The sequence below is a fragment of the Leguminivora glycinivorella genome, chromosome 1 (genome assembly GCF_023078275.1).
Source record: "Leguminivora glycinivorella isolate SPB_JAAS2020 chromosome 1, LegGlyc_1.1, whole genome shotgun sequence".
NCBI lineage: Eukaryota > Metazoa > Arthropoda > Insecta > Lepidoptera > Tortricidae > Leguminivora > Leguminivora glycinivorella.
The window spans coordinates 20,956,296-20,983,538 of NC_062971.1; the positions used below are offsets into that span (position 1 = coordinate 20,956,296).

General features: G+C 35.9%; 1 protein-coding gene across 1 annotated transcript in view; it reads left to right on the forward strand.

The window, feature by feature from the left end:
* LOC125226886 (ATP-binding cassette subfamily G member 4-like) overlaps positions 1–27,243 on the forward strand; it is a 149,942-nt gene that overhangs the window by 90,854 nt on the left and 31,845 nt on the right. The window contains exons 5-6 of the mRNA XM_048131050.1: positions 9,082–9,241; positions 22,958–23,145. Of these exons, the coding sequence (XP_047987007.1) occupies positions 9,082–9,241; positions 22,958–23,145 (348 nt within the window). The remainder of the gene's footprint in view (positions 1–9,081; positions 9,242–22,957; positions 23,146–27,243) is intronic.

The window sequence follows — 27,243 nt, forward strand, 5'->3', positions numbered from 1 at the left end:
ATTTTTGCTGGTACAGTTTAAAGTAGAAATAAACCGGGTAGGGCCTGCTAATATGAAAGTAGCAAATATGATTATTGTCAAAATTTGTTGAGAGACTTTCTAATACTTAAAATGGCAAGAATGGACCTAGGTATCAGTGGCGGCGCGCTCATACAATCCAATTCCCACCGAGTTGCCCTAGATGTTCCGCAACAAATACCAAAGTTACAAACCACCATTGAAATAAAAAAACATACTTATAATAGTTATAATTAAAACATTACGTATTGCCTCACAAATAATAACACCATTTGCTTAAATTCAAATATGTACCTAAAATTATCAGGCGCGCGAAAGCGAAGTGAAGCTACATATGCCTAAGCTTTCATATTCATTCATGGTCACTCCACACAGATAAAAAAATCACGCACACGCTGATAAAGACAGCCCGCTCAACTAAACTCACAGAACACCCCACTAGAAGCCAAATGCAAGCGATATTGTTCGAGACGCAAATCACCAATCCTTGCGGGGTGAGGCGGGCGCGCACGGTGCTGCCATTGGTCGTTTCAAATAATGGCGCGCCTTTATGATTAGCAGTAGGGATGGGAATGGGACATGTCTATTATAGACAATGGTACCGGTACCAGTACTGTGGTGAATTTGTTTTGCAACAAATTATAATATTATAATTAAATTATAATAAGGCCTAGTTACCCTTCGGGTTGCAAGGTCAGATGGCAGTCGCTTTCATAAAACTAGTGCCTACGCCAAATCTTGGTAGTAGTTTCCAAAGCGGACCCCAGGCTCCCATGAGCCGTGGCGAATGCCGATGCCGGGATAACGCAAGGAGGATAATTGTGATAGCATCTCAATAAAAATCATTCTAGTAACTAATAACTAAACTGTGCATTTTTACTTACGTTTACTAAGTTAAATAACCAACTAAATATTCTAAACTAATCAATGAACTAAATACCACTACAGACTCTACAGATTCTAGATAATTATTCACTATTACAAATCTGCTTTCTTTTATATTTCATAAAATGGTAGCACATGGTACGAGCGGCAGTACGAAGTTCCCGCAACAGACATAAACTAACATGGCCCCATGCCTAGTCGTTTACGTGAAAGGGATAGCATATCACATTGTTAACTCGGTAAAGAGGGATGGACGCGCCTCGGCGCCGCTCAGCACAACCATATTGACCAGTATAAATGAACTCCGCGGACAATAAACAATATTCAACAAAATAATTAATTTGACTTAACTGTGGAATGTTGTTCCATCTTTTTTACATGTAGAAGTGTTAGAAGACTTGCCACACCACTTTATGCTGTAAGAGACCATTGTTTGCAACCAAAATTGATTATTTAAGATTTTTTCCCGAGCGGACACGGACACTGTTAGCGGGTCGTATACTTGGGCGCTACTGATCGGTGTCGCACGCGTTCAAACTTTTATAAACCTGATTTGTCGTATGCTTGGTGACCGCGAGTCGCCCTGTAAGGGCCATCTTGTTGTATTGATCTGTGACTAAACTCCAAAGCAACTCGGCTTCTTATCGAGTTATTCATTTGAATAAAAACCGTAAACAATGCGTTATAAGGTTTATATTTGAAAACACGCACATACACATTCACAAAGTCCGCGCGTGTGAGTGTTTGCCTATCGCGAACTCCTATGTACGTAATTTGGGCGCAACTATCTCTTTTACTCTACTCATAGCAGGATTGAGATGACAGAGAAGGGTGACCGCCATTTGCGAACACATAGACAGCCAAGCGCACAACATTCGATTGCTCGCACTTGTTCATTTGAATTTAAAGCTTCGAGTGAAACAAATAAGATTGATATTACAGTGTAATAATTGCATGCTAAATATTGCCATACTAAAATTATAAATGTATTAATGGGTAAAATTTTATTGTGTTTTGTTATCGCACATATATTTATTTTGAATAAAAGCCTTTAAATATTGATAGTTTCTATTAAAAAACCGAGAATCTTATTTAAGTTTAGTAATGTGATAATGAACGTTTCTTCAGATATACTTTGTTTGTATGAAAAGGTTTTTAAATTCGTGGGTGAAAATGGAATAATATCACTGCAACACTTGCGTCCCGCTTGTTACCGAGGCTTCGTGTGCTTTCAAATGTTTTGTGTTATTCTATTTCTCTCAGTTTTTTTATTAACTTGCTCATTACGTGCAATATATCAGTGAAATTTAAATGATTTGGAGTGTTTCGGTGTCGTGTTTTAGTGACAGACTGACAGTGCAAGCCAGAGTTTCAAGATTAGATACTACCTGTAGTACCTGTTTTTAAGAGATAGTTAGGACTTTCTTTGGTTTGTTTAGTAATGGCAGCGTTAATTCATTTTGACTGTTGTATAATAAATTACTTACTAAATGAATCAACACGTTTTTCGACGCAAACATTCGAAATAAAGAAATGTATTGTCACGCGAGGCCGTGATCGTCCAGAGTTAAATATAAGTTATAAGCGGAGAGATGGCTTTTTTAAGCGCTTTCATAGCGGACTGTATGATAAATGCACTTGGATGGGCGCCTAAGGTACCTAATATTATATAAGGTAAGTTGCGTTTTTTAGGGTTCCGTAGTCAGCTAGGAACCCTTATAGTTTCGCCATGTCTGTCTGTCCGTCCGTCCGTCCGTCCGTCCGCGGATAAGCTCAAAATTAGGTACCAATATGTATATCAATCACGCCGACAAAGTGGTAAAATAAAAAGAGGAAAAAAATGATTTGTTAGGGTACCCCCCCCCCCCTACATGTAAAGTGGGGACTGATTTTTTTTTTCATTCCAACCCCAACGTGTAATATATTGCTGGATAGGTATTTAAAAATGAATAAGGGTTTACTAAAATCGTTTTTTGATAAGATTAATATTTTCGGAAATAATCGCTCCTAAAGGAAAAAAAAGTGTGTCCCCCCCCCTCTAACTTTTGAACCATATGTTTAAAAAATATGAAAAAAATCACAAAAGTAGAACTTTATAAAGACTTTCTAGGAAAATTGTTTTGTACTTGATAGTATTAGATATTACGGATTATAAACGTTATTTTAGCCAATAGTAATGTAATATGAATTTTCGAACGCACATTTAGTTTGGTTTTTTTTAATAATGACAAGTGAGTCATAGATTTTGCCGCGGTTTTTGAAGAGGCGTGACACTGACAGTTGTTGACGTGACAGGTTTTGCTTTGGAAACAAAAACGCCGGTTGTGTTATAGAGATTTTGTTGTGTAAATATTGTTAAACCTATATTATACCTACTTTTGTTCAATAAATATTGATTGTAAAACAGTGTGTTTTCCATATCTTCTATTATCAGAAGTGACAAGTCGTAAAATGAGCCGTAATAGCAAGAGAACTAAAAAGCGAATTCGACATTGGTCAAGTTCAGAGACGTCTACAACTTCGACTTGTTTGGAAGATCAACACGCTCACAAACACAGAAATACAGGGAGCAAGACTCGAAAATATAGACGTCGTAGTCGCCGGCACAGGTCATCGAGTCGTAGGACACGAACGAGAACGCCGTCAGTTCATCAAAGATCAACGGCGTCAGTGGAACAACAAACACCAATGTTGGAATCGTTGCCAGCAATTTCAGCATTGCCACAGCCGCATACTTCGTCCACACCTCTACTGCAACCACCGTTGTCCAACATAGTGTATGCGCAGAACACGGCGCCGATACTTGGTGAAATTAGTGATGTTAGTCGAGTGGTGATCAGTGGTAATAGTGTTAATTGCGGTGCTAACTCCAATGATGTGCCTATGGGAATTTTTAATGGACAACAGAAACCTCAAACAGAAGGTCAGAGTAGTATGTTACCTCCAAATGTGCTGTTAAACTTAAAAGATATATCCCAGTTGTTACAAACAATTGTAAAACCCAACATACCATCAACTTTCAATAGCAATATGACAATAATACCAGAATTTGATCCAGCATTAAAAAACAATCGCATTGATCAATGGATATTGAAAGTTGATGAGTGTGCGAAGATCTATAGTTGGGATGAAGTTCATATTATCCATTATGCACTTCCAAAGCTAGTTGGAAGTGCAAAGGTTTGGTATCAAGGTCAGGCTTCCATCTTACACACTTGGGCAGAATGGCAAACACTTTAAAAAAAAAGGCTTTTCCCACAGAAACTAATTATGGGGTGCTCTTGACAGAAATGTTACAAAAGCGGTTAAAACATGGCGAAAATTTAGACAGTTATTTTATGGAAAAATTAATGCTGCTTAATGCTTGTGACATTTCTGGTAAGAAAGCAGTAGACTGTATAATTTTAGGAATAGATGATCGCACGATTCGAGCAGGTGCTTCATCTGCCCGATTTTCTCAACCTGAAGACCTCTTAAAATATCTTAAAGATGTTTGCACAGAAAATGTTGATATGTTTAAAACTAGGGGTGCCTATATGTTTAATAAAGTAAATGGATTGGGACAAACACCAACACCAGGAACTAAAGGTGCAGAAAACAATTTCTTTTGTTTCAACTGTAAAGAAAAGGGGCACAGAGTTCTAGAATGTACTAAACCCATTATTAAATGTACCATTTGTAAACTATATGGTCATACTGATGAAAAGTGTACATTTAAGAAGAAAGACAACAATGAAAATCAAGTACTTGAAATTGATAAGTGCAAATTGTGAAAAGTGATTCAGTAGAAGGCAACATTGAGCTTATGTTGTTGAGAATAGGTATAATATAATAAATAAAATAAAATAAATGTATGTATGTATGACAAAATTACACTGAATAGTAAATATTAAAACTGGTAGTGCATTAAATGTCCTGTTTCGATTCGTTGACTCTGAATTATCTCAAATTGAACCCAAACTGTTTGAAAATCAAAAATATATAAAATATGATAACAATTTTATTGTATGTGAAATTAAAAAAAAAAAAGAGAGTGAAAATAGGTATTTTAGATTGTTACAGTAAAGATATACTTAACAGTAATATATACATATGGAATAGGTCATGACACTCCATCTCAAGATACCTACAACCTACAATATGTCAGATTCAAGATGTAAGATTAATTCAAACTGACTCACAACATGTAACCAGTAACTTTTAAATAGTATTTATTTATTAGAAATAGAAATATTTTATTTGTTTTGAAGAATGCATCAACAAAATTGGACATCCAATTTGTTTTGTTCAGAAATTAAAACAAGCTGCTTTGAATTTAAATCACATCAGAACAATGGCTGTGTTTTGACAAAATGCATTTTGACAATTTATGCTATGATTGCAGTGGTAATGGGTCAGTTTCGGTCAATAAGTGAATAATATTGTATGGCTTATTATAGTTATTATATGATAAATGTTACTTTATAAAAAAGGGGAAAGTTAATAGTTAATAGTATACAATGTATTAATAATTATATTTTTGCAATGAAAAGTTTTTGTGTTACTAGTTTATCTTGAAACAGTATTGTCTATATGATTGAATCTGTAATAGATATTATATGTGATGTTATATACTGAATGGGGAGGTTCACACGGACACACTAGTGACTAGTGATGTTCGGAGTGAAATGTCATTCAGGTGAATATGTGATGTTATGCACTGAATGGGGAAGTTCACACGGACACACTAGTGACTAGTGATGTTCGGAGTGAAATGTCATTCAGGTGAATATGTGATGTTATATACTGAATGGGGAGGTTCACACGGACACACTAGTGATGTTCGGAGTGAAATGTCATTCAGGTGAATATGTGATGTTATGTACTGAATGGGGAGGTTCACACGGACACGCTAGTGACTAGTGATGTTCGGAGTGAAATGTCATTCAGGTGAATATGTGATATTATGTACTGAATGGGGAGGTTCACACGGACACACTAGTGACTAGTGATGTTCGGAGTGAAATGTCATTCAGGTGAATATGTGATGTTATGTACTGAATGGGGAGGTTCACACGGACACACTAGTGACTAGTGATGTTCGGAGTGAAATGTCATTCAGGTGAATATGTGATGTTATATACTGAATGGGGAGGTTCGCACGGACACACTAGTGACTAGTGATGTTCGGAGTGAAATGTCATTCAGGTGAATATGTGATGTTATGTACTGAATGGGGAGGTTCACACGGACACACTAGTGACTAGTGATGTTCGGAGTGAAATGTCATTCAGGTGAATATGTGAGGTTATGTACTGAATGGGGAGGTTCGCACGGACACACTAGTGACTAGTGATGTTCGGAGTGAAATGTCATTCAGGTGAATATGTGATGTTATGTACTGAATGGGGAGGTTCGCACGGACACGCTAGTGACTAGTGATGTTCGGAGTGAAATGTCATTCAGGTGAATATGTGATGTTATGTACTGAATGGGGAGGTTCGCACGGACACGCTAGTGACTAGTGATGTTCGGAGTGAAATGTCATTCAGGTGAATATGTGATGTTATGTACTGAATGGGGAGGTTCGCACGGACACGCTAGTGACTAGTGATGTTCGGAGTGAAATGTTATTCAGGTGAATATGTGATGTTATGTACTGAATGGGGAGGTTCGCACGGACACACTAGTGACTAGTGATGTTCGGAGTGAAATGTCATTCAGGTGAATATGTGATGTTATGTACTGAATGGGGAGGTTCGCACGGACACGCTAGTGACTAGTGATGTTCGGAGTGAAATGTCATTCAGGTGAATATGTGATGTTATGTACTGAATGGGGAGGTTCGCACGGACACGCTAGTGACTAGTGATGTTCGGAGTGAAATGTCATTCAGGTGAATATGTGATGTTATGTACTGAATGGGGAGGTTCGCACGGACACGCTAGTGACTAGTGATGTTCGGAGTGAAATGTCATTCAGGTGAATATGTGATGTTATATACTGAATGGGGAGGTTCACACGGACACGCTGGTGACTGGTGTTGTACGGAGTGAAATGTCATTCATGTTGATGTTATAGACTGTAGATGATACATAGACTGATTGAAAAGGACTAAGTTATATAACTACATTAGAGATAAGTGTAGTGAAGGGCGAGAATGTATGATGTAATTTAGTTTGGTGAAGCAAATTCGTTCATATTGGTTCTGAGTAATTTGTAATATTTTTTTTTAATATGTATAATGATGATGACTTGTGATATATTTGACAAAATAAAGTAGGGTAAACTGCTGTACCAGACTGAGTTTGGGGACAAACTCCTAGATTTGTCAGGTTGGCCGAATATTAGATATTACGGATTATAAACGTTATTTTAGCCAATAGTAATGTAATATGAATTTTCGAACGCACATTTAGTTTGGTTTTTTTTAATAATGACAAGTGAGTCATAGATTTTGCCGCGGTTTTTGAAGAGGCGTGACACTGACAGTTGTTGACGTGACAGGTTTTGCTTTGGAAACAAAAACGCCGGTTGTGTTATAGAGATTTTGTTGTGTAAATATTGTTAAACCTATATTATACCTACTTTTGTTCAATAAATATTGATTGTAAAACAGTGTGTTTTCCATATCTTCTATTAATAGGTTCAGTAGTTTTTGAGAAAAATACGGAAAACTACGGAACCCTACACTGAGCGTGGCCCGACACGCTCTTGGCCGGTTTTTATTTTTTGCTCTGTGTTGCCTTCCAAATATATTCACGCGCCGCCACTGCTAGGTATTGAAGGTAATATTATTATTTTACTCGTTAAAAAAAAGGAAATCTTAAAGCTTCAGAATGTTTACAAGTTACGAGTATTGAAGAATAATATCATCGTTTGAGAAGTTTAATTTACATTTTACGAATAGTTGTTTGCTCCAGTTATAGGCCTCATCGTGCGTTATTTATTTGTTGTGGAAGACCGTAATACTACACTCGGCTTCGATTTCGACAAAAGAAATATGATTCGGCACAGAATAAGTAATACTCCTAACTGACAGAGAGGATACTTACTTACTACGAAGTTTAACATGGAATCGCGCTATTCCTTTCAAATGCAAGGCTATCTCTTTCGACTATTTAGGTTTGTCAAAACTCAAGTAATTATCGTATTATGTGATAGCGCTCCTAAAAGGATATCCGTAGTAATTGCTCTGTATTCATGCGAGCCGACAGTGTCCGCCCGGTCGATACAGTGTCAGACCGAAACCAGTGCTGGTCGGTCTCGATCGGCTTAATGCGCACAAGGAATCTTTGCGTCAGAAAAAGATGCTCTAAATTAAAAAAAAAGTTTCCATCACTAAAAATCCCTTACACAAATGGAGCATAAAGACCCTTCCTTAATAAAAAGGCACATTTCAATTGAAAGAAGCGATTCCTCTTTCCTGCTATCTCCTGGCCTTACTGCGTACATTGTTGGTAAAATGGAAAATTTCACACCCAGCAAATGAAAAACCAAACGCTTAGCCAGTGAGCGGTCTATAGTGAGCCCCAAACACGTTTTCTGGTAATTTAATAAAATAGTCCTCTCACAAAGAGAGATTTTATTGTTCGAAATGGGTTACTTTTTTTGACTAAGCGAATTTTCCACAGCTTTCACTTTTAGCTTAATAACATAAGAGCTTTATTTTTATGTACAACCTACTATACATACTTACAGTTTTATTACGTTTACGTATCATGCGCTGTGTACTGATGTTTTTTGATGTAGATTTGAAGCTGTATTTAGTATTTGATATGTGTCTGGAACTTCTGGAACGATCGGCCTGCATTGTCTTTAGTGGGTAGTTACGCTGAATTAGTCGATGGTCCAGGATTTGTGTACAACACAGATATGATATCAGTCTCCATGTATTTAAGTAGGTATTTGTATATGATATAAGCGAATATACTAGTTAGTTAGTGTTTTGTAAATTACTTGAATGGATTTCTTAGTTTCTATTTAAAATAACTTTAATGTAATGATTAATGATAAAATAGCGATGACTGATTCGTTATTTAGCACTTAACTATACAAATTTTAAGTTATTTTACGCACAACACAAACCATCTTGATCTAGACGGAATTACATAAGTAGTACATCCGTATAAAAAAAAAACATCAATTAGTGAAAGACGTAAGAAACAGTAGTAAAACTAACGTTATACGTTTCCACAGGGGCCTGGATGTTGTGTCGATCCGACAACTAGTGGTGCTGCTGCGCCTACTCTCGCGACAGGGACGCACGATCATCTGCACCATACACCAGCCTTCTGCTTCACTGTTCGCGCTCTTCGATCGAGTATACGTGCTGGCTAGAGGCATGTGCTGTTACCAAGTAAGTTTTAAGTAGACTACAACCAAGCTCCGCTTTAAAATACAACTGTCAATGTGGAAGAGCGTTAGACAGATAACTACCATACTATCTATGAACGGTTGTTATCTTATATGCCACGTTGATACACGACCTGAATGTTTTCTAAATCTAACAGATTGTAGTTTTATATGTAAGCTAGTTATTACCACTTCAGTTTACTAGTGTCATATATATTAAGTACTTTCCAGTATTCTGTATTTTAGAAAGTTTGATTCAACGCACATTTCCTGTACAATATTAATATTATTCCTTATCGTGATATTTCTTTTACATACACGTTAGGTATACATTGATGAAACTTTTATATAGTAGTAGATAACATTAACAACAAAAGTTATACGCGGTCCTCCACGGCCTTAGCCAGTTGTTTAGTAAAGTTTATCTATTCTCATTATCCTGGGTGTAATGTAAGAAATCCTAATGACTTCAACTGTTAAACGCGACGTTATTAAGAAAAGTTATAGTTCTTCAGAGATTACTAAGAAGCCAACCACTACCAAATTCAACGCTATCCGGAACATTAATGGGTTGACGGTTTAAAGAAATGGCCCGAAATAAGTTATTATGCCTGAAATAAATTTTATCAGCTGGCCTCTAAATTTCATTACGGCACCTAATTCTGGAGGCCATTACGGGAGACTTATGGCCTTATAATAATTCAACTAAATTAATATTATTAGAGCCTACACAAGTTTCGGTTAATTAACAATCGTAACATTTTCAACTGAATGAATTGTTCACCAATTACAATACCCACAAAGCACCTATTTATGGAACGAGAAGTATCAGTGAGAAATGAAATAGTAGTTAATATTTCTTGAAAGCGGCTAAGAAAAAGCTATTTCTGAAACTATTTTATAATGAGAATCTCAGCGTTCCCCTTTAGACTTTGTCGAGCATTATATTAGATAATATAGTGAGGGTCCAAATGGAACTAGCGTCTTATCTTTTATGTTTCGCACAGAAATTATACACTACATTAAATTAATACTAAGTTAACGCTTGAAACCTTGTAACCCCTTTACACAGTCAACTTGCGAGTTTTAAGGAAGCCTAATCTAATAAAGCGTATAACGTAGCTATTGTTCCCCTTATCAGCGCGCATACAGAATCGAGTAAAAGCCCCTAACTACCTACAAGAGACAATGTGGGCGACAATCTCATCACCGAACTTTCTTCATTTTCTCTGGCCCCCTGACGTGCCGCAATATTATTGTGATATGGTCGCGTCTTTAATAAGTTTGGTTTGGTTGACTTGGATTCAATGCGATCTCGATAACATGAAGTTTATATTTCTTTGATAACATTTTAAACAAATTCTGATTGAATAAGAATGCCCACTCAAGTATATGATTAAAAATTTGAGTACAAAGTTATATCCTCAATTTATCAGTATTAGATCGCAATGAAAAAACAACTCACCAATAATACCTATTACGTTTGAAAAGCTCTCATATAATCCTCATTTCCTTACACGTGCAGGTAAGTCACGTGTAAGATTAAAAGCTGTTTGTTCGCTGTAAGTAGCTGAAAGTACTTATATTTTGTTTCGTTTGTTTTGAACAGGCAATCGCACACTTCTGGAACCTTTAACCCTTATTTCGGTAACTACTTTTTAAGCTAGATAATTGAAATGTAAATTTGGCCATTTTCCCTAAACTTACAGTTTCTAATCATTTGACTAAGGACTCCCAGACGACATTTTGAATGTATCCCTCTCCACTCTCTATTACCTACTGTGGACCGTTTGGAGTCTATCCGGGTCACCAATCGTTGGATTTTCGCCATTTACGACCCTAAATGTTGCCTAAACCAATTCGCAGTTGTAATTTACGTCTCGCCTACTGCCCATTGCTACAAAAGTAATTTATACAGAAGATCCACTTTGTGTAACTAGTAACTACATACATAATACACAGTAAAGGCACAAATCCTTAAGAATTTGATGTATCGGAATCCTCGGTTTCTATTATAGGATTCACTGCCTTATTTTTTCGTAGCCATGTAGCGTCTATGTACGCTACACGCGACGCGTAGCCAATTTGTAGCGCCTTTCCGCTTTGTAGAAGAAAACCACTACGAACGAGTTTCGGAAGGCATTCAATGTACTATCAGCTGCAAAAGTGCATGGAGAAACTATGTATGAATTCATTGATAAATTCCCCATGCACTAAAGCAGCTGATAGTACTTACCAAACCTAACTATTGAGAAGAAAACTATAGTTTATTTTATACGGTGTACTAAAATATAAAAAAAAATATTGGTTCAGTCAATTGTAAAAATATGGGTGTACACAAAACTATCTCCCATACCTCTTATGTCAGCGAATGAAGAGCACATTTTTTTACCAACTTGTGTACACCCATATTTTGACACCTGACTGTACACTGAATATCATGTAGGTAATTGGAAGTCGTGAGCCTATTTAATGTTCCAACCTACAATAATACCAACCTACCGAGTTGACACAGACCTTCTGTACCTGTGTGCGCTACCGTCTCCCAGAGGTAATGTGCTGTCTAGATAGCCCCGGCTGGATGCGGGTTAACATGCTGTAGACACGTTTTATCTGATCAGGATGAGGGATGTCGTCATTTTAGTTTTGTTACGTTTGATATATCATAGTTGAAATTTTTTTGGTTTTATAAAATCTAATATAAGCCCGTGTGGTGACGGGTTAAGAATTTCACCGCCCCCTTTCTTCCCGTGGGTGTCGTAGAAGGCGACTGTGGGATATGGGTTAAATTGTGGCGTAGGCGAGAGGCTGGCAACCTGTCACTGCAATGTCACAGTTTCGTTTTCTTTCAACCCCTTATTTGCCAAGAGTGACACTGAAACCTGAGTAGTTTCATGTGCTTTGCCTACCCCTTCATGGGACACAGGCGTGATTATATGTATGTATGTAATATAATATAAGACATTTAGGCTAAAAAGTTTCGCAAAGGCGCGTTTTACAGACAGTATGACTCGGTATTACTATGGTTATTTCGCTAAGATTGGAAAATAATAGCTTTAAAAAATAATTATAATGAAATGAAACTACTTTTTTGTAAGTACAGCGGGACAAATCTCGACTGGGGGCAAATGTAACTGATCCATTTTTTCTAGAGTATTATTAACTAGAGTGTCCACCGGTTATATATTATATGGTAGGCGTGTTAAGTGGATACATGTAGAGCTCAACAGTAATAATGGAAAAAAGTGGATTAGTTACAATTGCCGCCCAGTCGAGAAATGCCCCGCTGTACCTTAGTCGTAATTATTGTTTGTAAGTACGAATACAGTCTGACCAAAAATAGTAGAATGTAAAAAGTGGCAACAATGTAGTGTCATCCCTTTCAAATCAATATGTATGAGAGAACGGGACGACGCTACGATGTTGCCACTTTTTAATTTCTACTCTTTTTGGTCAGATATCTTGTCTTTTTGATAGCTGATTTTAATTCTGATATGCAATATCGATCATACCTAAATAATGTAGGTACATATATCCTGTCAAGCTGTTTTTATAAGTAAATGTAGAAAGGTTTTATATCCTCCTTCTACGTCGTTTAATTACACCTCAAGCCGTCACTAAATACCTATTATCCTGACAGTCCCACTTTTAAATAAATTAAATGAAGTATTTAGAGCCTTATTATCTTCCTAGTCATTTTAACCACAGGAACATTTGTAATAATGATACTTATGATAGCCATATGTTTTGTTAACAATGTAACATGCAACCATGCCGATTTGGCACGCCATCATATTTAATTCATTCGGCTACTACACGAACGAACAACAGTTCCGGGAGGTTCCTAGCCAACGTCATAATCTCTTACGCTTCATAAGCATATCGTAGCTTAGCTCTCTCTATTGATCTTCATTAGGCTTGTGTCGTTCACGAACTATGAACTGTTAGGAATAAAATCCCATCAATGACCGAAATGAACTAAATCTTTCCGTGCTCTGAGAATCGGTCTTTGCTCATTTAGTTCAGTATAGCGCGAGCGGTTTGGATCGAGAACAAGTGTGTGACTGCGCCGACCGAGAGCGAGAGCTACTTAGCATAGCAACAAAAAAACGTCAAGTTTTCATATCAAACTTCGGTTACTTACAACCTTTGGGCCCGGAATGTTACTGTCTGTGGACCATTCGTATTATTTGACACTATTCGGTCCGGTCGTTCTGATCTTTCCGACCGCAGTGGTCGCTGGTCTGGCTGAGCTAAATGAAAAAAAGACCTAAAAGAGCGAACTAGTGATCAACGAACGAAACGGCACAAGCCTACTCTTCATCAGTAGCGCAACAGAGCCAGACTGCGTTTCGATCGCCACGTAGCTTCACCGATTATCACTTCGGCTAGGCCGGCTGATTTGGTTTGTTCCGGACGTTCCGGTCCTAGCTGGGATTCGCCTATATTTCCGGACGCACAACGATAAAAGCCAACATATAACATATACTATACTCATAATAGGTTATATCGTCGCTGCGCGTGCAAATTTCGCTATGTGTTTTTAACCTACTTTACAGGAGACACAAAAAACTGTTTATTTCGGCAATTATTGAACATAAACAAATCAATATTTTTATGGAATAAGTATTTTCACTTTTGCATACATTAAGAAATTACTTGAAATTATATTTTAGTTATTATAAGGTTAAAAAAATATTTTTTCATAAATATGTTACATAGCGATTATAATTTGAGTCGTAAATAAGCGGTATGTGTCTTACAATCACATAGCTAGATTTTATTCTTAAGGAACAAAATACAATTTGTGCACTTTATCGTCACATAGTTATTTAATCATATGATTTGAATTAACTATGTTGTTGTTTATTAGTATTGTAATTATTTCAGAAAAACCACGAATTAGAACTATATGCTTAAATTGTGTATTAACTAACCATAATAAAAAACTCAATTAAATTAATATATTACTACCAATATATTACAACTATAATAATATATTTATTCCATTATTTTTTATGAATGGTGGTTATTTCAGTTACAAAGTTGCTCAATGCGGTATTATGTAAACATTTATGTATTGAATAAGTTTTCATTATGCATGTTTAACTTGAAAAAACCGGATAATGCTAGTCTGGCTCGAACACCGAAGGTTACGTGTACATTTTACTATTTTTTTCTCACAACTATATAAATAATCATGTACTGATGTATGGTGTAATACGATTTATTTTCCAAATTTCATAGTTTAGGTCAACCGGAAGTACCCTATTAATTTTGACTTCCTTGAGAGTGTAGTATTTTTTTCAACTCAATTAACCTATGTTGTATTAACCTACTTAAAAATGAGGCTTTTTTACAGCTTCAAGGAACGGTACAGTACAGTACACTTGAGTATAGGGTTTTTCCGAAATAAAGAATATTGACAAATAGATAAACGGATTGGCACGAAAGTACACAATTGTATAAGGGTTCCATTTTTCCCTTTTGATCCGAAAAAGATAAAAAATCTTTGTCATTCAAAACTTTATGTGATTTCTCAAGTCAGCGTTTTTTAATTTATTAAACATTTCATTTTCATTAATTTATTTTAAAATGTTTCCAGAAAGGATAGATAGATCCTATCACACAAAATTTCATACAAAACGATGTCTTACCACTTAAAGGTAATGTTAAATCACTTGCTGTTTTTTTGAGTTACTTAGCATAAATTTATCTTATTTCAATATTTTGTAATATAAGTACGTTTACACACACTGAACCCTATACGAAATTTGTCAGTATACTAAACACTAAGAAATTTCTGACAGTTAATGTTAAAAATCAATTTGAAATGATTTATTTTAACCAATATTAAAAAATAACTATTCGGTCAGAGTGAGTACTTTCAGACATAGTCTCAATAAAAAGGAAACTACACTCTCTGTCTCATTTATAGAGGTTATACTTGACGACAAACCCACCTACCATACACTATTTAAACAAGTTTTAAGAGAGTAGGCTAGATTTTTATAAGAAAAGCCTGCTATGTGACGCAAAACACACGATCTGGAAACATTCACGATTTCTACAAATAGTACAAAATTATCGCTATGTATGAGATTGTACAAATCGGGCACAAACATCTAACACCTGCCTGTGCCTGTGGTGACGGGTTAAGAATTTCACCACCCCCTTTCTTCCCGTGGGTGTCGTAGAAGGCGACTATGGGATATGGGTTATTTGTGGCGTAGGCGAGAGGCTGGCAACCTGTCACTGCAATGTCACAGTTTCGTTTTCTTTCAACCCCTTATTTGCCAAGAGTGGCACTGAAGCTTTAGTAGTTTCATGTGTTCTGCCTACCCCTTTATGGGATACAGGCGTGATTGTATGTATGTATGTATGTATGTACATCTAACACATCTTTTTATACAAAATTTCCGAAAATATAGCTATGTGTCATAATTCACATAGCAGGCGCAATTCCAAAACTGCTGTTATAAGAAGATAATGTAGTTATGTGATTTATTGCAGTTAGCGATTATAGGAAGAACATTCAATGTATGGGCATCACATATCTACTTTTGATAAAACCTGTAATACTGAAATGAACTCGACGCTGTTTTTGGAGCATATGTATTTAGAAATAAGGTTTAAAATGGCATTGAAAACGAAAAATCGCTAAAAATCACATAGCGAATTTTGCACGCGCAGCGACGATATATACATAAAGAGTCATTTCCACGCAGTTTGATGGCAGTTACAACGTTATCGTATACATATAAATAAGGTAGGTATTACAACTTTTTTATGTATTTTCCGAGCATACAACTTTTGCAGCAAAAATAATTTGTTTACATTCGTGTTTTCTCGAAAGGTATTTTTATTTTCTTATACCTAGCAGACACGCGCTTTTTTTCTCTAAGATTCAGGACCACGATCCGGTCAGGGTATTCTGATCGATGTTTAGTTATTGGTGAACACTCATTACCTACTACAGATGTAGTTCTAAAAGCTATTCCTTTGTATGTTTACGGAAACGTACGAACGTGTCATGCTATTTCAGTCAGTCTCAGTACAAGTCGAATAAAATACGAACGTTTCCGGAAAAATACGAAGGAAAATCTTTTCGCATTACATTTGTAAATAATATTTATCTGGACTGCACATTCTTTTCTATAACTTTCAAACATAACATACCTACTTAGCGACGAAATATAACATTGTGCTACCGGTGGTAATGTGTAAGTATACATAAGTAACTACATTAGTTTAATCTAGGCCCAGTCTATAAAGTAGTAAGTTATATTCCATAATAAGTACCTATCACTTTCAAGCAATTTCCTCAAAGCTTAACAACTATATCTCGAAGTTGAGCTGTCCTAACGGACCAGTATTTCAGGCTTGGAACTATTAAAAATTCAAAACTTTGTCGCGGTAATATTCAAATTTTACCTATAAATATTAAACTTTTAAGATAGCTTTTAATGACCAACCGTAACCTTTAATGAAAAACAAGCAAAGCTGGTCAAATTATTTTAATTTATGATATCAAAAATTACAAAAAATCTTGATACAACTGGTGACTATTTTTCCGGGATGGTATAAATAGGCTATAATTAAATACCTAGGGGCTTTTACGGAAAAATACCATCTGTATCCGATGTAAAAAAACAATTGAGCGTAAAAGATTGGCACGAAACAGGATTGTCAGAGGCAGGCTATGTGCGACAAGCGGATAATGAGGGGGCGTGTCAGCCCTAATACGAGTATTAGTTAAATCCTTATATCGTAGGTAGAATGTACTGTCTAATACTTCATTATTAAAGAAATACATTTATAGGACATTCTTACACAGATTAACTGTCACACGATAAGATCACAGAGGCTTGTGTATGGGTATGTAGACAATATAATTGCCTAGTTGCCTACTTATCATAATATGGAACTATATAATATAAATACATAGAAAACATCCATAACTAAGGAACAAATATCAAATAAGTATGTGAAATGAACGCGCATGTGACACCCCTTAAGTTACAGACGTCCAAAGGTTACGGTGACCGCTTTCCATCAGGCGGACTGTATACTTGTTGGCCACCTATTACAAAAAACCGGCCAAGTGCGAGTCGGACTCGCCCACCGAGGGTTCCGCACAAACTTTCTTTCAAACTACCTAGTAAAAATAATCTCATATTTTCATATAACTCTAATGACTTGACTAGAAGACAAAAGTATAGGCACTAATGAGTATTATTATGTATAGCGCCATCTCCCGGTCAATTTGCTAACTAATTTGCGCGACCTGGTTTTTCAGGGATAATTCTTTATAATGTTAACCGATGTAAACAGTTTTTACTTTATTGGACAGAAGATGGTTTACGTAACATCTCGTATTAATTTGAAGTACGATATGCATCCGCAAGGGTGGGTAAATTGAAAGTAAAAAACCTGAAAAGTTTTTTGTGAATAAAAAAAAAGTATTCAAAATACAAACACGATTATATTTTTCCTGTAATATTTAGCATAAATCCAATGTTTACTAAAATTTTCATAATTTTTCGTTGGTAAACTTCGGAGATAAGGAGGGGAACGTTATTTTTTTTTACATTTTCCTTCAATATTCATTTTTTTTTCCACAACAAAAAAATTATAAAAAATAGCTTATTTACGTTCAATTTAAGCTCTTTCCAACGCTACCCCACTTGACCTAGTAACTTAAAATTTACAGTTTGCCCCCCTTTCATTTTGAAAAAATTATACTTTCTATTTGTTTAAAAAAAATTATACTTTCTATTTGTAGAGGTTTACAATGTTCACAACTATTCCAAATTTCAAGTTGATAGCATTAGTAGTTCTCGAGATATTTAGGAATGTGACAGACGGACAGAGTCGCACCATAAGGGTTCCTGTTGTACCTTTTTGGTACGGAACCCTAAAAAGGAAAAAAACGAATTTAACAAAAAAGTGATATACGAATGGTTCTTGTTAATGATCCTAACGACGAGTTAAATATAACAGACAACAAAAAATACACAATAACAAAAAAACACGATGTATAAAAAATTAATACGTGACGTGCCCATATTAAAATATAGTGACAAAATATGCAGTGTATTTATATCCAGGAGCTTGGCTTTGTGCACGTTAATAGTCACTTGGCGATGGCGGATTGTTTGCACGTCGAGAGCGCAAATAGAAGACATTACGCCACTGAATGCAGCGCCTGAGCGTCTATGCTATGTGGCTTGTTGAAGACTTATTGCTAATATATTTTAGCAGACGCTTGAACTCTGCGATATTTCTAGGAATAAATATTGAATTTCTGAGGCATTTGCTTGTATTGAACAGTAGCAGTATTAGTAACTAGCTTTTGCCCGCGGCTTTGCTCGCGTTAGAAAAGAGATAAAAGTAGCCTATGTCACTCCATTCCTTCAACTATCTCCACTTAAAAAATCACGTCAATTCGTCGCTCCAATTTGCCGTGAAAGACGGACAAACAAACAGACGCACACACTTTCCCATTTTAATATTAGTATGGATATAATTTTCCACATAATATCTATTACTTGGAATTAATTTAATAGAGTTCACAAGTATTAGGTATATACCTTATATTTACTTAGGTAAGTAGACACTATTATAACTATATGGGATAATAGGTTATTGTAATTCAATTTAATAATACCCGCAGAGCAGAGAAACCGAAGTGTTTGTGTAAGCTTGTGGCTATGTCGGGTTTGACAGGTAATAAGAAACCAATTACCAACCTCTTTCAAGATGCGAGGAATTTCTAACATAAAACTATTAGGTACTTACTGAAAATTCGTGAGCTACTAATATAAATACTTACGTTACTTACAGTAAATAAATTAGCCAGAAAATGTATATTTACCTACATGTACTCACGAGACAAAGTTTTAATTTTGTGCATTACGTTTCGCGCCAATAGCTCAGAGCATCTTTAAGATCTACGTGAATTAGCTCTAGATACGGTATAGGTGTCCAGCCCTAACATTCTCTTAAAGCTCGAATCGCAGCGACAGGCTAGTAATTATTCTTCAGAGACGTCGAAACAATACTCAGGTAAGATTAAATCACAATCAAATATTTCGTTACTGAATTTATTGAAGCGTTATTCGCATATGCATGCTAAATTGAATACACGGATAAAGTTACCCAGGTTATTCGGTCCAACAATGTAGGTACACCTAATAGTTGAACTCTACCGAATCGAATGAAATAGAAGGCTATTCTATCGATTCTCTAGCGCAATAAAAATCCGGATTGTAACTTTTGAGCTAAACCATTTATTCGCAAACTTTTAACTACAATTTAAATAAATTATGCAGCAGACACATTCAACTTCTACAAAAGCTGAAACCGTTTTCATAAAAGCCTTGCGGAGAACTTAAAAGTGCAATTTTAAATTACAAGTTCCCGTCGTCCCAGGGAACAGACAAGACACCTGACACGAAGCCACTTGTGAGTTCAACGTATCTTATTAAATTCCATGTTAATTTCAACTTGCAGTCAAATTTACTTGTGCGGTTAGTTAGGGCACAGTGTAGTTAAAATTAGTTTTCCTCTTGCTTTCTCTGTTCAATTATACTCGTAGAATAATTAAAAACTATGGGTATACTTTTCGAGGCGGGTTTGAACTTTGCTACTCGATCTCGTGAATTTCTTTCAATAATATCTGCATAACTAGTCATTTAAATTATAGGTACTATGTAATAGAATTGGAAACAAGCATTCGAAGTTTTTCGTTTTTCAAAATAGCATTTCTCCGTTTTCCACAGACTTTCGAATGGCGCAATAGTTAGCTTTAAATTAAAATTCAGCCCCTGGGGCCTCGTAGTATTTATACCTATTCGTGTTTTTCTAATGCCTAATAATAGTAGGTATACGCCTTCATATCCTATCCTATACCTACGCCTAAATATTCGTACTATTCTGACACTACTATGGTAGTTTCTCAGGAGTTCGGCTGTTTGAGACGTGATATGTTTTGCAAGGTTACGTTGATTTAACAAGCTTGTATTCAACCTCTAGATGGAGGCTTATTCTTATTTGAATTATAGACTAAATTTAATCCTTTCTATAACTTCAATTGGACACTAAGAGATTAACTAAGTACCTATATTACAATATAATGTAAACGAAATCCATGAGGATTATTTTACTTTGTTGATGGCATATATATTGCATATGCTGTCTTGCCTGGTCACCGTATCCTACTTTAGCAAAGAGTACTTATCGTATCGTTGTTACTTCTCTTCGTCAATTCACTCTTCCGTATTAGTGCTTCACAGACCTGGCGTATTGTTAGCCACGGAGTGTCGACGATTGTACTGATGGCTAAGGATCTAGAGATGTTACAATCAGAACAAGCCTCTTGTTTGACGCGACCTTCAGATCATTTGTGGAAGTGAATAGATTATCAAATTGCGTTAAAGTAGTACCTATTTGGTTCACTGTACAATACTGGACTTCAGACTCAGACCAGACTCACTTTATCAGAATTCGACGAAATATATTAAAGGATCTTCTTACATATCCGAAATTTGCATGCTTGGGTTCGCCGTTGACTTTTCTAAAAATGCATCTACAATTTAAATTTTAAACTAATTAAGACAGAAGTTATGGCAAAAAAAAACAGTTTTTGGATCTAAAATTGTTCAACTTTGATGCCAAATTAGGTACAGAAACAATGAGCTGTGCAGTAATTATGGGATACTATTTTGCCTAAATACGATGCTGTTGATATGACAAACTTTAGAAACTGTCGCATACCAATGGATTCAAATCGAAGATCATTGGCCTAAGGAATGTCCTTAATTAATCAGATTCTCATATGAACAGCGAAGGATTAGTATCTGTTAATGTAATTAATCGATATGACATTTGATATCGACGTTAGCTAAAGTAATCACAATCAATATCAACTTATATAATTCTAATAAATGTACAACTTTACATCAAGGATATTGCCCTTCAATTTTTAGCTATCGACTAGTAATTTTTTTGAGGTGTAGCTAGGCGTTAAAGCTCCGTAGCATAGGTATTGTAGTTTACAAATCAGAATAACTTACTAATTTTGACAAATCTCTATTGAAGTTTGAAAGGATGCGACTAATACGTTTTTCTGATTGGTTCTACAGTAATGACCACAAATGACTCATGTATGTCTACAGAATTCTCGGTTTTTCTATTCGTTTCTCCAAACAAAAAATACAACAATCACTGGCGCTTATACAACCTACTCAACTTGTTTCAATTGTCCCCGGTTTTCCCTACAGACCCTCCCATAAAATCCTTGGTTTAAGCTTTTTCCGACGGCTTTCGTTTATTCTTAGCCGACTTGTTTTTAATTGCGAATATTGCGATAAATACAGAGGCAGCGTTTGTTAAGGATACCATAATTTAAATTTTTCTAAGGAATCATTAAATAAATTATAAAACAAATAAATTTGACGACTGGTCGGCCCTGGTTGTTACGTAGTAACCCGCCTGCTCAATCAATGGCCCTGGGTTCGAATTTCGGCAAGTGCATTTGTGTGATGAACTATAGTTATTTTCATTACACTAATTGGTAAAAGCTGGCCCCTATGTGTGCCGTCCGCGATGGAACCGACTGGTCTGATGTGCTCTGCTCACTGTGCGTCGATGGCAAGAGGCCCGACGGAATGACCTCCATCATGGGACGGTCGCTTATATCCACTGGGGGGATTTGTTATTTTATTGAAATATTTCTTCTTCTTTATTCTCTTCACTTATGTTTTCGTCTATCATTAAGGTTTTTACAATAAGGAAATATATGTAGAACAGTTACTTACCTGCGTTCAAAAGTAAAATATCATAACACAACGATATGAAAAAAATGGTTTTATAACTTTGTCCCCATATTCCGATACATATATTTTAATATGTTGCCATTTTCTAGTTAGTATATGTTTTCATTACCTCAAATAATATATCTCAAAATCTTAGTAAATTATCAAACTACATAAATACTTACTTTGTATCGTACATCGTATCTAACTAGTGCAGGATTCTCCGAACTTTTCCAATCATTCGACGAGCCAAAGTATTTATCATTTATCAACTCAACACAACTCCGCACCAAATTCTATTCACACACAAACTTGGCCGAAATTCAAATAACACCTAAATAATTTAGCAATTATTGGTCTACGCTTAGAACGCTATAATTAAGTCTTATTCATTAATGTCATTCGCACTACAAGACCAGCGGCGCAAACGAGCCTAATACATTTTCAGCACTTTAGTTTTATTGACAATTCATGTAAAACCACTGACCTATAAACGTTATTGGCTGTAATGAAAGGGCTAAAACGCATTTTGTATTTACAATGTTAGTACTTTTGGTGTACGTACAATTGGAATCTAGCCATTGCGAACTCGGAATAAATTCCTCTGTAGAGGGAAGCGGTGTACAATGTACATTAATTCACGGTAACATTGATTCACGGGCCACATAGATGCACGACACATTTTAACTATTCACTAGGTATTCTAGACACTGCCTTCACTTTGTAGGCTTCTCTATATTCAATCTTGTGTAGCCAAATTAGTTTCAACGACCGCCGCTAGCATAATGATTGACAGTGCATAAGATTATTTATTTGTGACAATCAGCCTCATTCCATGCACGTTGACATTATCTATTGTACCTACCTAAGTACATAATAATCTGATTTTTCTTTGTTGACAGGGCGCGGCGCCCCTACTGGTCCCGTTCCTGGCCGAGGTGGGCTACATCTGCCCGACCACGCACAACCCGGCGGACTTCGTGATCGAGACGCTCGTCATCGATGTGGAGGCGCCCGCGCAGCTCTCCGAGCTCTGCCAGAATGGGAAGCTGTGTCGGAAGCTGGACCGGATCACTGCCAGAGGAGGACGGTGAGAATGACATACTTAACCACTAAAAGACATTCACAGTGAGCTGAAAATTGCATGGAGAAATTATGAATGAATTCATTGATAATTCGCCATGCGCTTTTGCAGCTCACTATACTACTTGTTTGCTACTTTATCGCGCTAGTGCGAGAAGTGTAACTTTATGTGCCTATGTCGAAACTTCAAAGGGCCACATGTACTGAAAAACATCGTATATGCGAAGAGGGAATCGTTCCGAAATTTAACACTGCCATCGGTCGTGGTTTAATTTATCACCACTTGTTTCGAGCTTCCTCCTTTCCACATATGTGCGTTATGTACTATTCTATTGAAAATGAGAGGTGATACATTCTCGTAGCTTGACTACTTCAAACGTGGCACTCCCATGGTCTGCGGGCGACGCGTAGGTATGTAAAGTAATGTAGGTATGTTATACTTATTTAACACGTATTATATAACATATAAGTACAACAAAATACAATGCGTAGATACCTATTCAAGTGAAGACCCAGGCCAGAGTTTCTATTTAAATATTTACACGTTAAAACACTCCCTGACTAGACACAAAGCCTTTTTATTACCGTCTATTATTTAATAACAGTTTTAAATAGGTTTCAAAATTACAAAACATTTCCATTTATTTTCCTGGTAATTCAAGTGAAAACCAAAGTATTTTCCCCCAAGATTCTCGAGAACTTAATAATAAATAGACTTACGTATTATTACGGTTATATTAAGGACAATTTCGTCTAAGTAAGGTAGCACTTGTACCAGTAAGCACTAGCGATTTATATAGTTAGCTGAGTAAAGTTAGGAGGAATATGTAAGCACTTCAACAAGGAATAATCTCGTTAAAGAGATGTCGGTACGAGTATATTATTATGGCGCTTATGCTGTGAACAGGGCTTAAGCACACCTGTGTGGGTGTTTACACAGATGTAGTAAGCTTTGTTCCAATTATTGATAAACGAATATAAACCGACGCTGATCCTTAAAATTAAGGGCCAAACTTTTAACAATGCTTGTCTAACATTTGAAACTTTTGCGTTTTGAACACATTTTAAGTAACGTAAATAATATACTGCCTATTATGTTACAAGTCTATCGCAATCGATTACTTTCAATTTCGACGTTTCGACAAGAGTTCGTTCATTCTTCCTCTATTGTATTTGGACGTTGGCTGAGATAAAACTTAAATTATCTGGAGAGGGCAGGTAATATATGTATATGTCGCAGTAAGATAGATAAAGCCGTTATATAGTTATAACCCTAGGAATATAATTATACGTCGTAACATAGTTAAACGAAAGCGATTAATTGCTATCTTACTAGGAATATAACTATAATACGTTACTAGTTTAGTCATATAGTTATATGACTGGATTCAGTTTAGTGAAATGATTGTAGGCAGGAGTGCGGCGGTGCGGCGGAGGTATAGTTATAACCCTAGGGATATAATTATAAATAAATAAATATTATAGGACATCCTTACACAGATTGACTGAGCCCCACGGTAAGCTCAAGAAGGCTTGTACTGATAAAACTAATATATAAGAACGATATCACAGAAAAAGTTTTTTACAAATAGTTTCTTATGCTCACTCAATCCACACACTTTTGAAAAGCCGAATTTTGATGAAAAACATAAGATTTAGACCGCTATTATATGTGTATAGTTTAGTAAAAGTGAAATGGGAATTTGTAAAATACAAAACGAACCACTAACGTGTCAGGTTTTTTTATAATAAATTTTTGTAAGTGCTCACTCAGTCCACACGTTTTGAGAAAGTTAAAAATGTAAATATCTTACGATTTGTAGCACCTAAGACACTCGAAAGTACTTCAACATTTAGTAAAAATTTTTACTAAATATCCACCATCTAATATTTTATATTCGTTGTCTGGTTTTAAAGATATTCAGACATAACTTTTCTCATACAAATGTATCAAGTAGGGTGACTACACTATGTCGGCTCCTGATTTTCCCCACCTTCCCATTGTCATATTGAGATTGGGGAGTTTCGTTCGTTCAATTTTGATAATATTAAACTAATACCTTATTAATTATCCATCTGCAAACTGTTTTTAGGTTATGTTCTTGGCCTAGTGATGATGTGTATTGTGTAATTTTTATCGACGTCAGGATAACAACCATATCGACATTCATGCATTAAAAAGGACATGAATGATAATTGGTAAGGAACAAAGAATATAAATGAAATGAAAATGAAAATGAAAATGAAAATGAAATATTTATTTTTCAAGTAGGCATATTACAATGCGCATATGAACGTCAAATAAAGCTACGCCGGCTCTAACCCTACGCCTCAGCCTCGAGAAGATTTCAGTCCCCCCTCAGTTGGGAGGGGGGTATCCACTATGGGACCGGCAAGAAACTCGGCGGGCAACTTCTTTTCAAAACATTACATCTTATAACTAACATGCATTAAATAACAAGATACAATTTAACATGCAAAAGTATTCATCAAAGAATATGAACAGACTAGGTACTCTATGGAAATTAATTTCAATAAATTATATTATTGCTTAATAATACGTCGTTCTTCTTCAGAGAAAACATATCAAATTGTCACAGAAGAAAAAGATAATATGAATCTCAATATCATTAAATATGTAATTTACCTACACAACATAAAATATTTGATGTGCTTTCTTATCTGAACTGTGTCCTCTATACATAATACAGTTATTTTAATTGCTATTCGTTTTTTGTAGTTTCTGGTTCGGGCCATGCATCTTTGTCTGTCAAATAGTCCTCGACTCTGTAATAAGCCTTTAACATCAATGATTTTTTTAAGTAGTTCTTAAGAGCTGGGAGGGTAATCTCAAAGCAGTGTCAGGTAACTTATTATAAAAATGAATGCATTGCCCAACAAATGACTTCTGTACTTTACGGACACGAAACTTCTTTATGGCAAGCTTATTTTTGTTTCTAGTGTTATAATTATGGATATCAGAATTCTTAGTGAAACAGTCTAAATTCTTAACAACATAAATTATACTATCATAAATGTATTGGGAAGCTACAGTTAAGATATTAATTTCTTTGAAGAGTTCTCTTACTGATTCACGTGTTCCTAAGTTGTAAATAGAACGAATGGCTCTCTTTTGTAATACAAAGATAGTCTGTATGTCAGCTGCTTTGCCCCAAACCAGAATACCGTATGACATTACACTGTGAAAATAACTATGATACACTAGGCGAGCTGTCTCAACATTAGTCAGTTGCCTGATTCTCCTAACGGCGTATGCGGCTGAACTTAATTTGCTTGCTAGTTTCCTTATATGAGGACTCCATTGTAGATTTTTGTCCAATGTTAAGCCAAGGAACAGTGTTGTATCTACCATCTCTAAGCATTCATCATTCAAAAGTATTTTTGTATCGATTGGTTTAACATTCGGCAGAGAGAATCGAATACACTTGGTTTTCTTAGAATTAAGAAGTAAATTGTTGACAGTAAACCACTGCAGTACATCAGCTAACGTGCTATTAATTACATTGTAATCCGTAGATTTTCGGTCAACATTAAAAAGCAGTGATGTATCATCAGCAAAAAGTACTATTTCACAAAAGTTTTTTACTATACATGGCAAATCATTTATATAAACCAAAAACAGGAATGGACCTAAAATTGAGCCTTGTGGCACTCCTAATTGGACAACAGTCCCGCTAGAGCGAGTTTTGTTAACAACTACTGTTTGTGTTCTATTGCTAAGGTAAGAAGACATAAAGTTTAGGGCATTTATAGACAAACCATAGTGTTCTAATTTCAAAATGAGCGTTCCATGATCCACACAATCAAAGGCTTTTGAAAGATCACAAAATATGCCAATTGCATCACAAGAATTTTCCCAAATATTATATATATGTTTAATGAGTACCGAAGCAGCATCGGTCGTGGAACGGCCCCTTGTGAAACCGAACTGTTTGCTTGTAAGTAATCTATGTCTGTTGAAGTGTCCCAGTAGATCATTTAACATTAGCTTCTCAAAGACTTTACTTAGAACAGGAAGTATTGATATGGGACGGAAATTGGTTATATCACTCGAATCACCCGATTTAAAAAGCGGTATGACTTT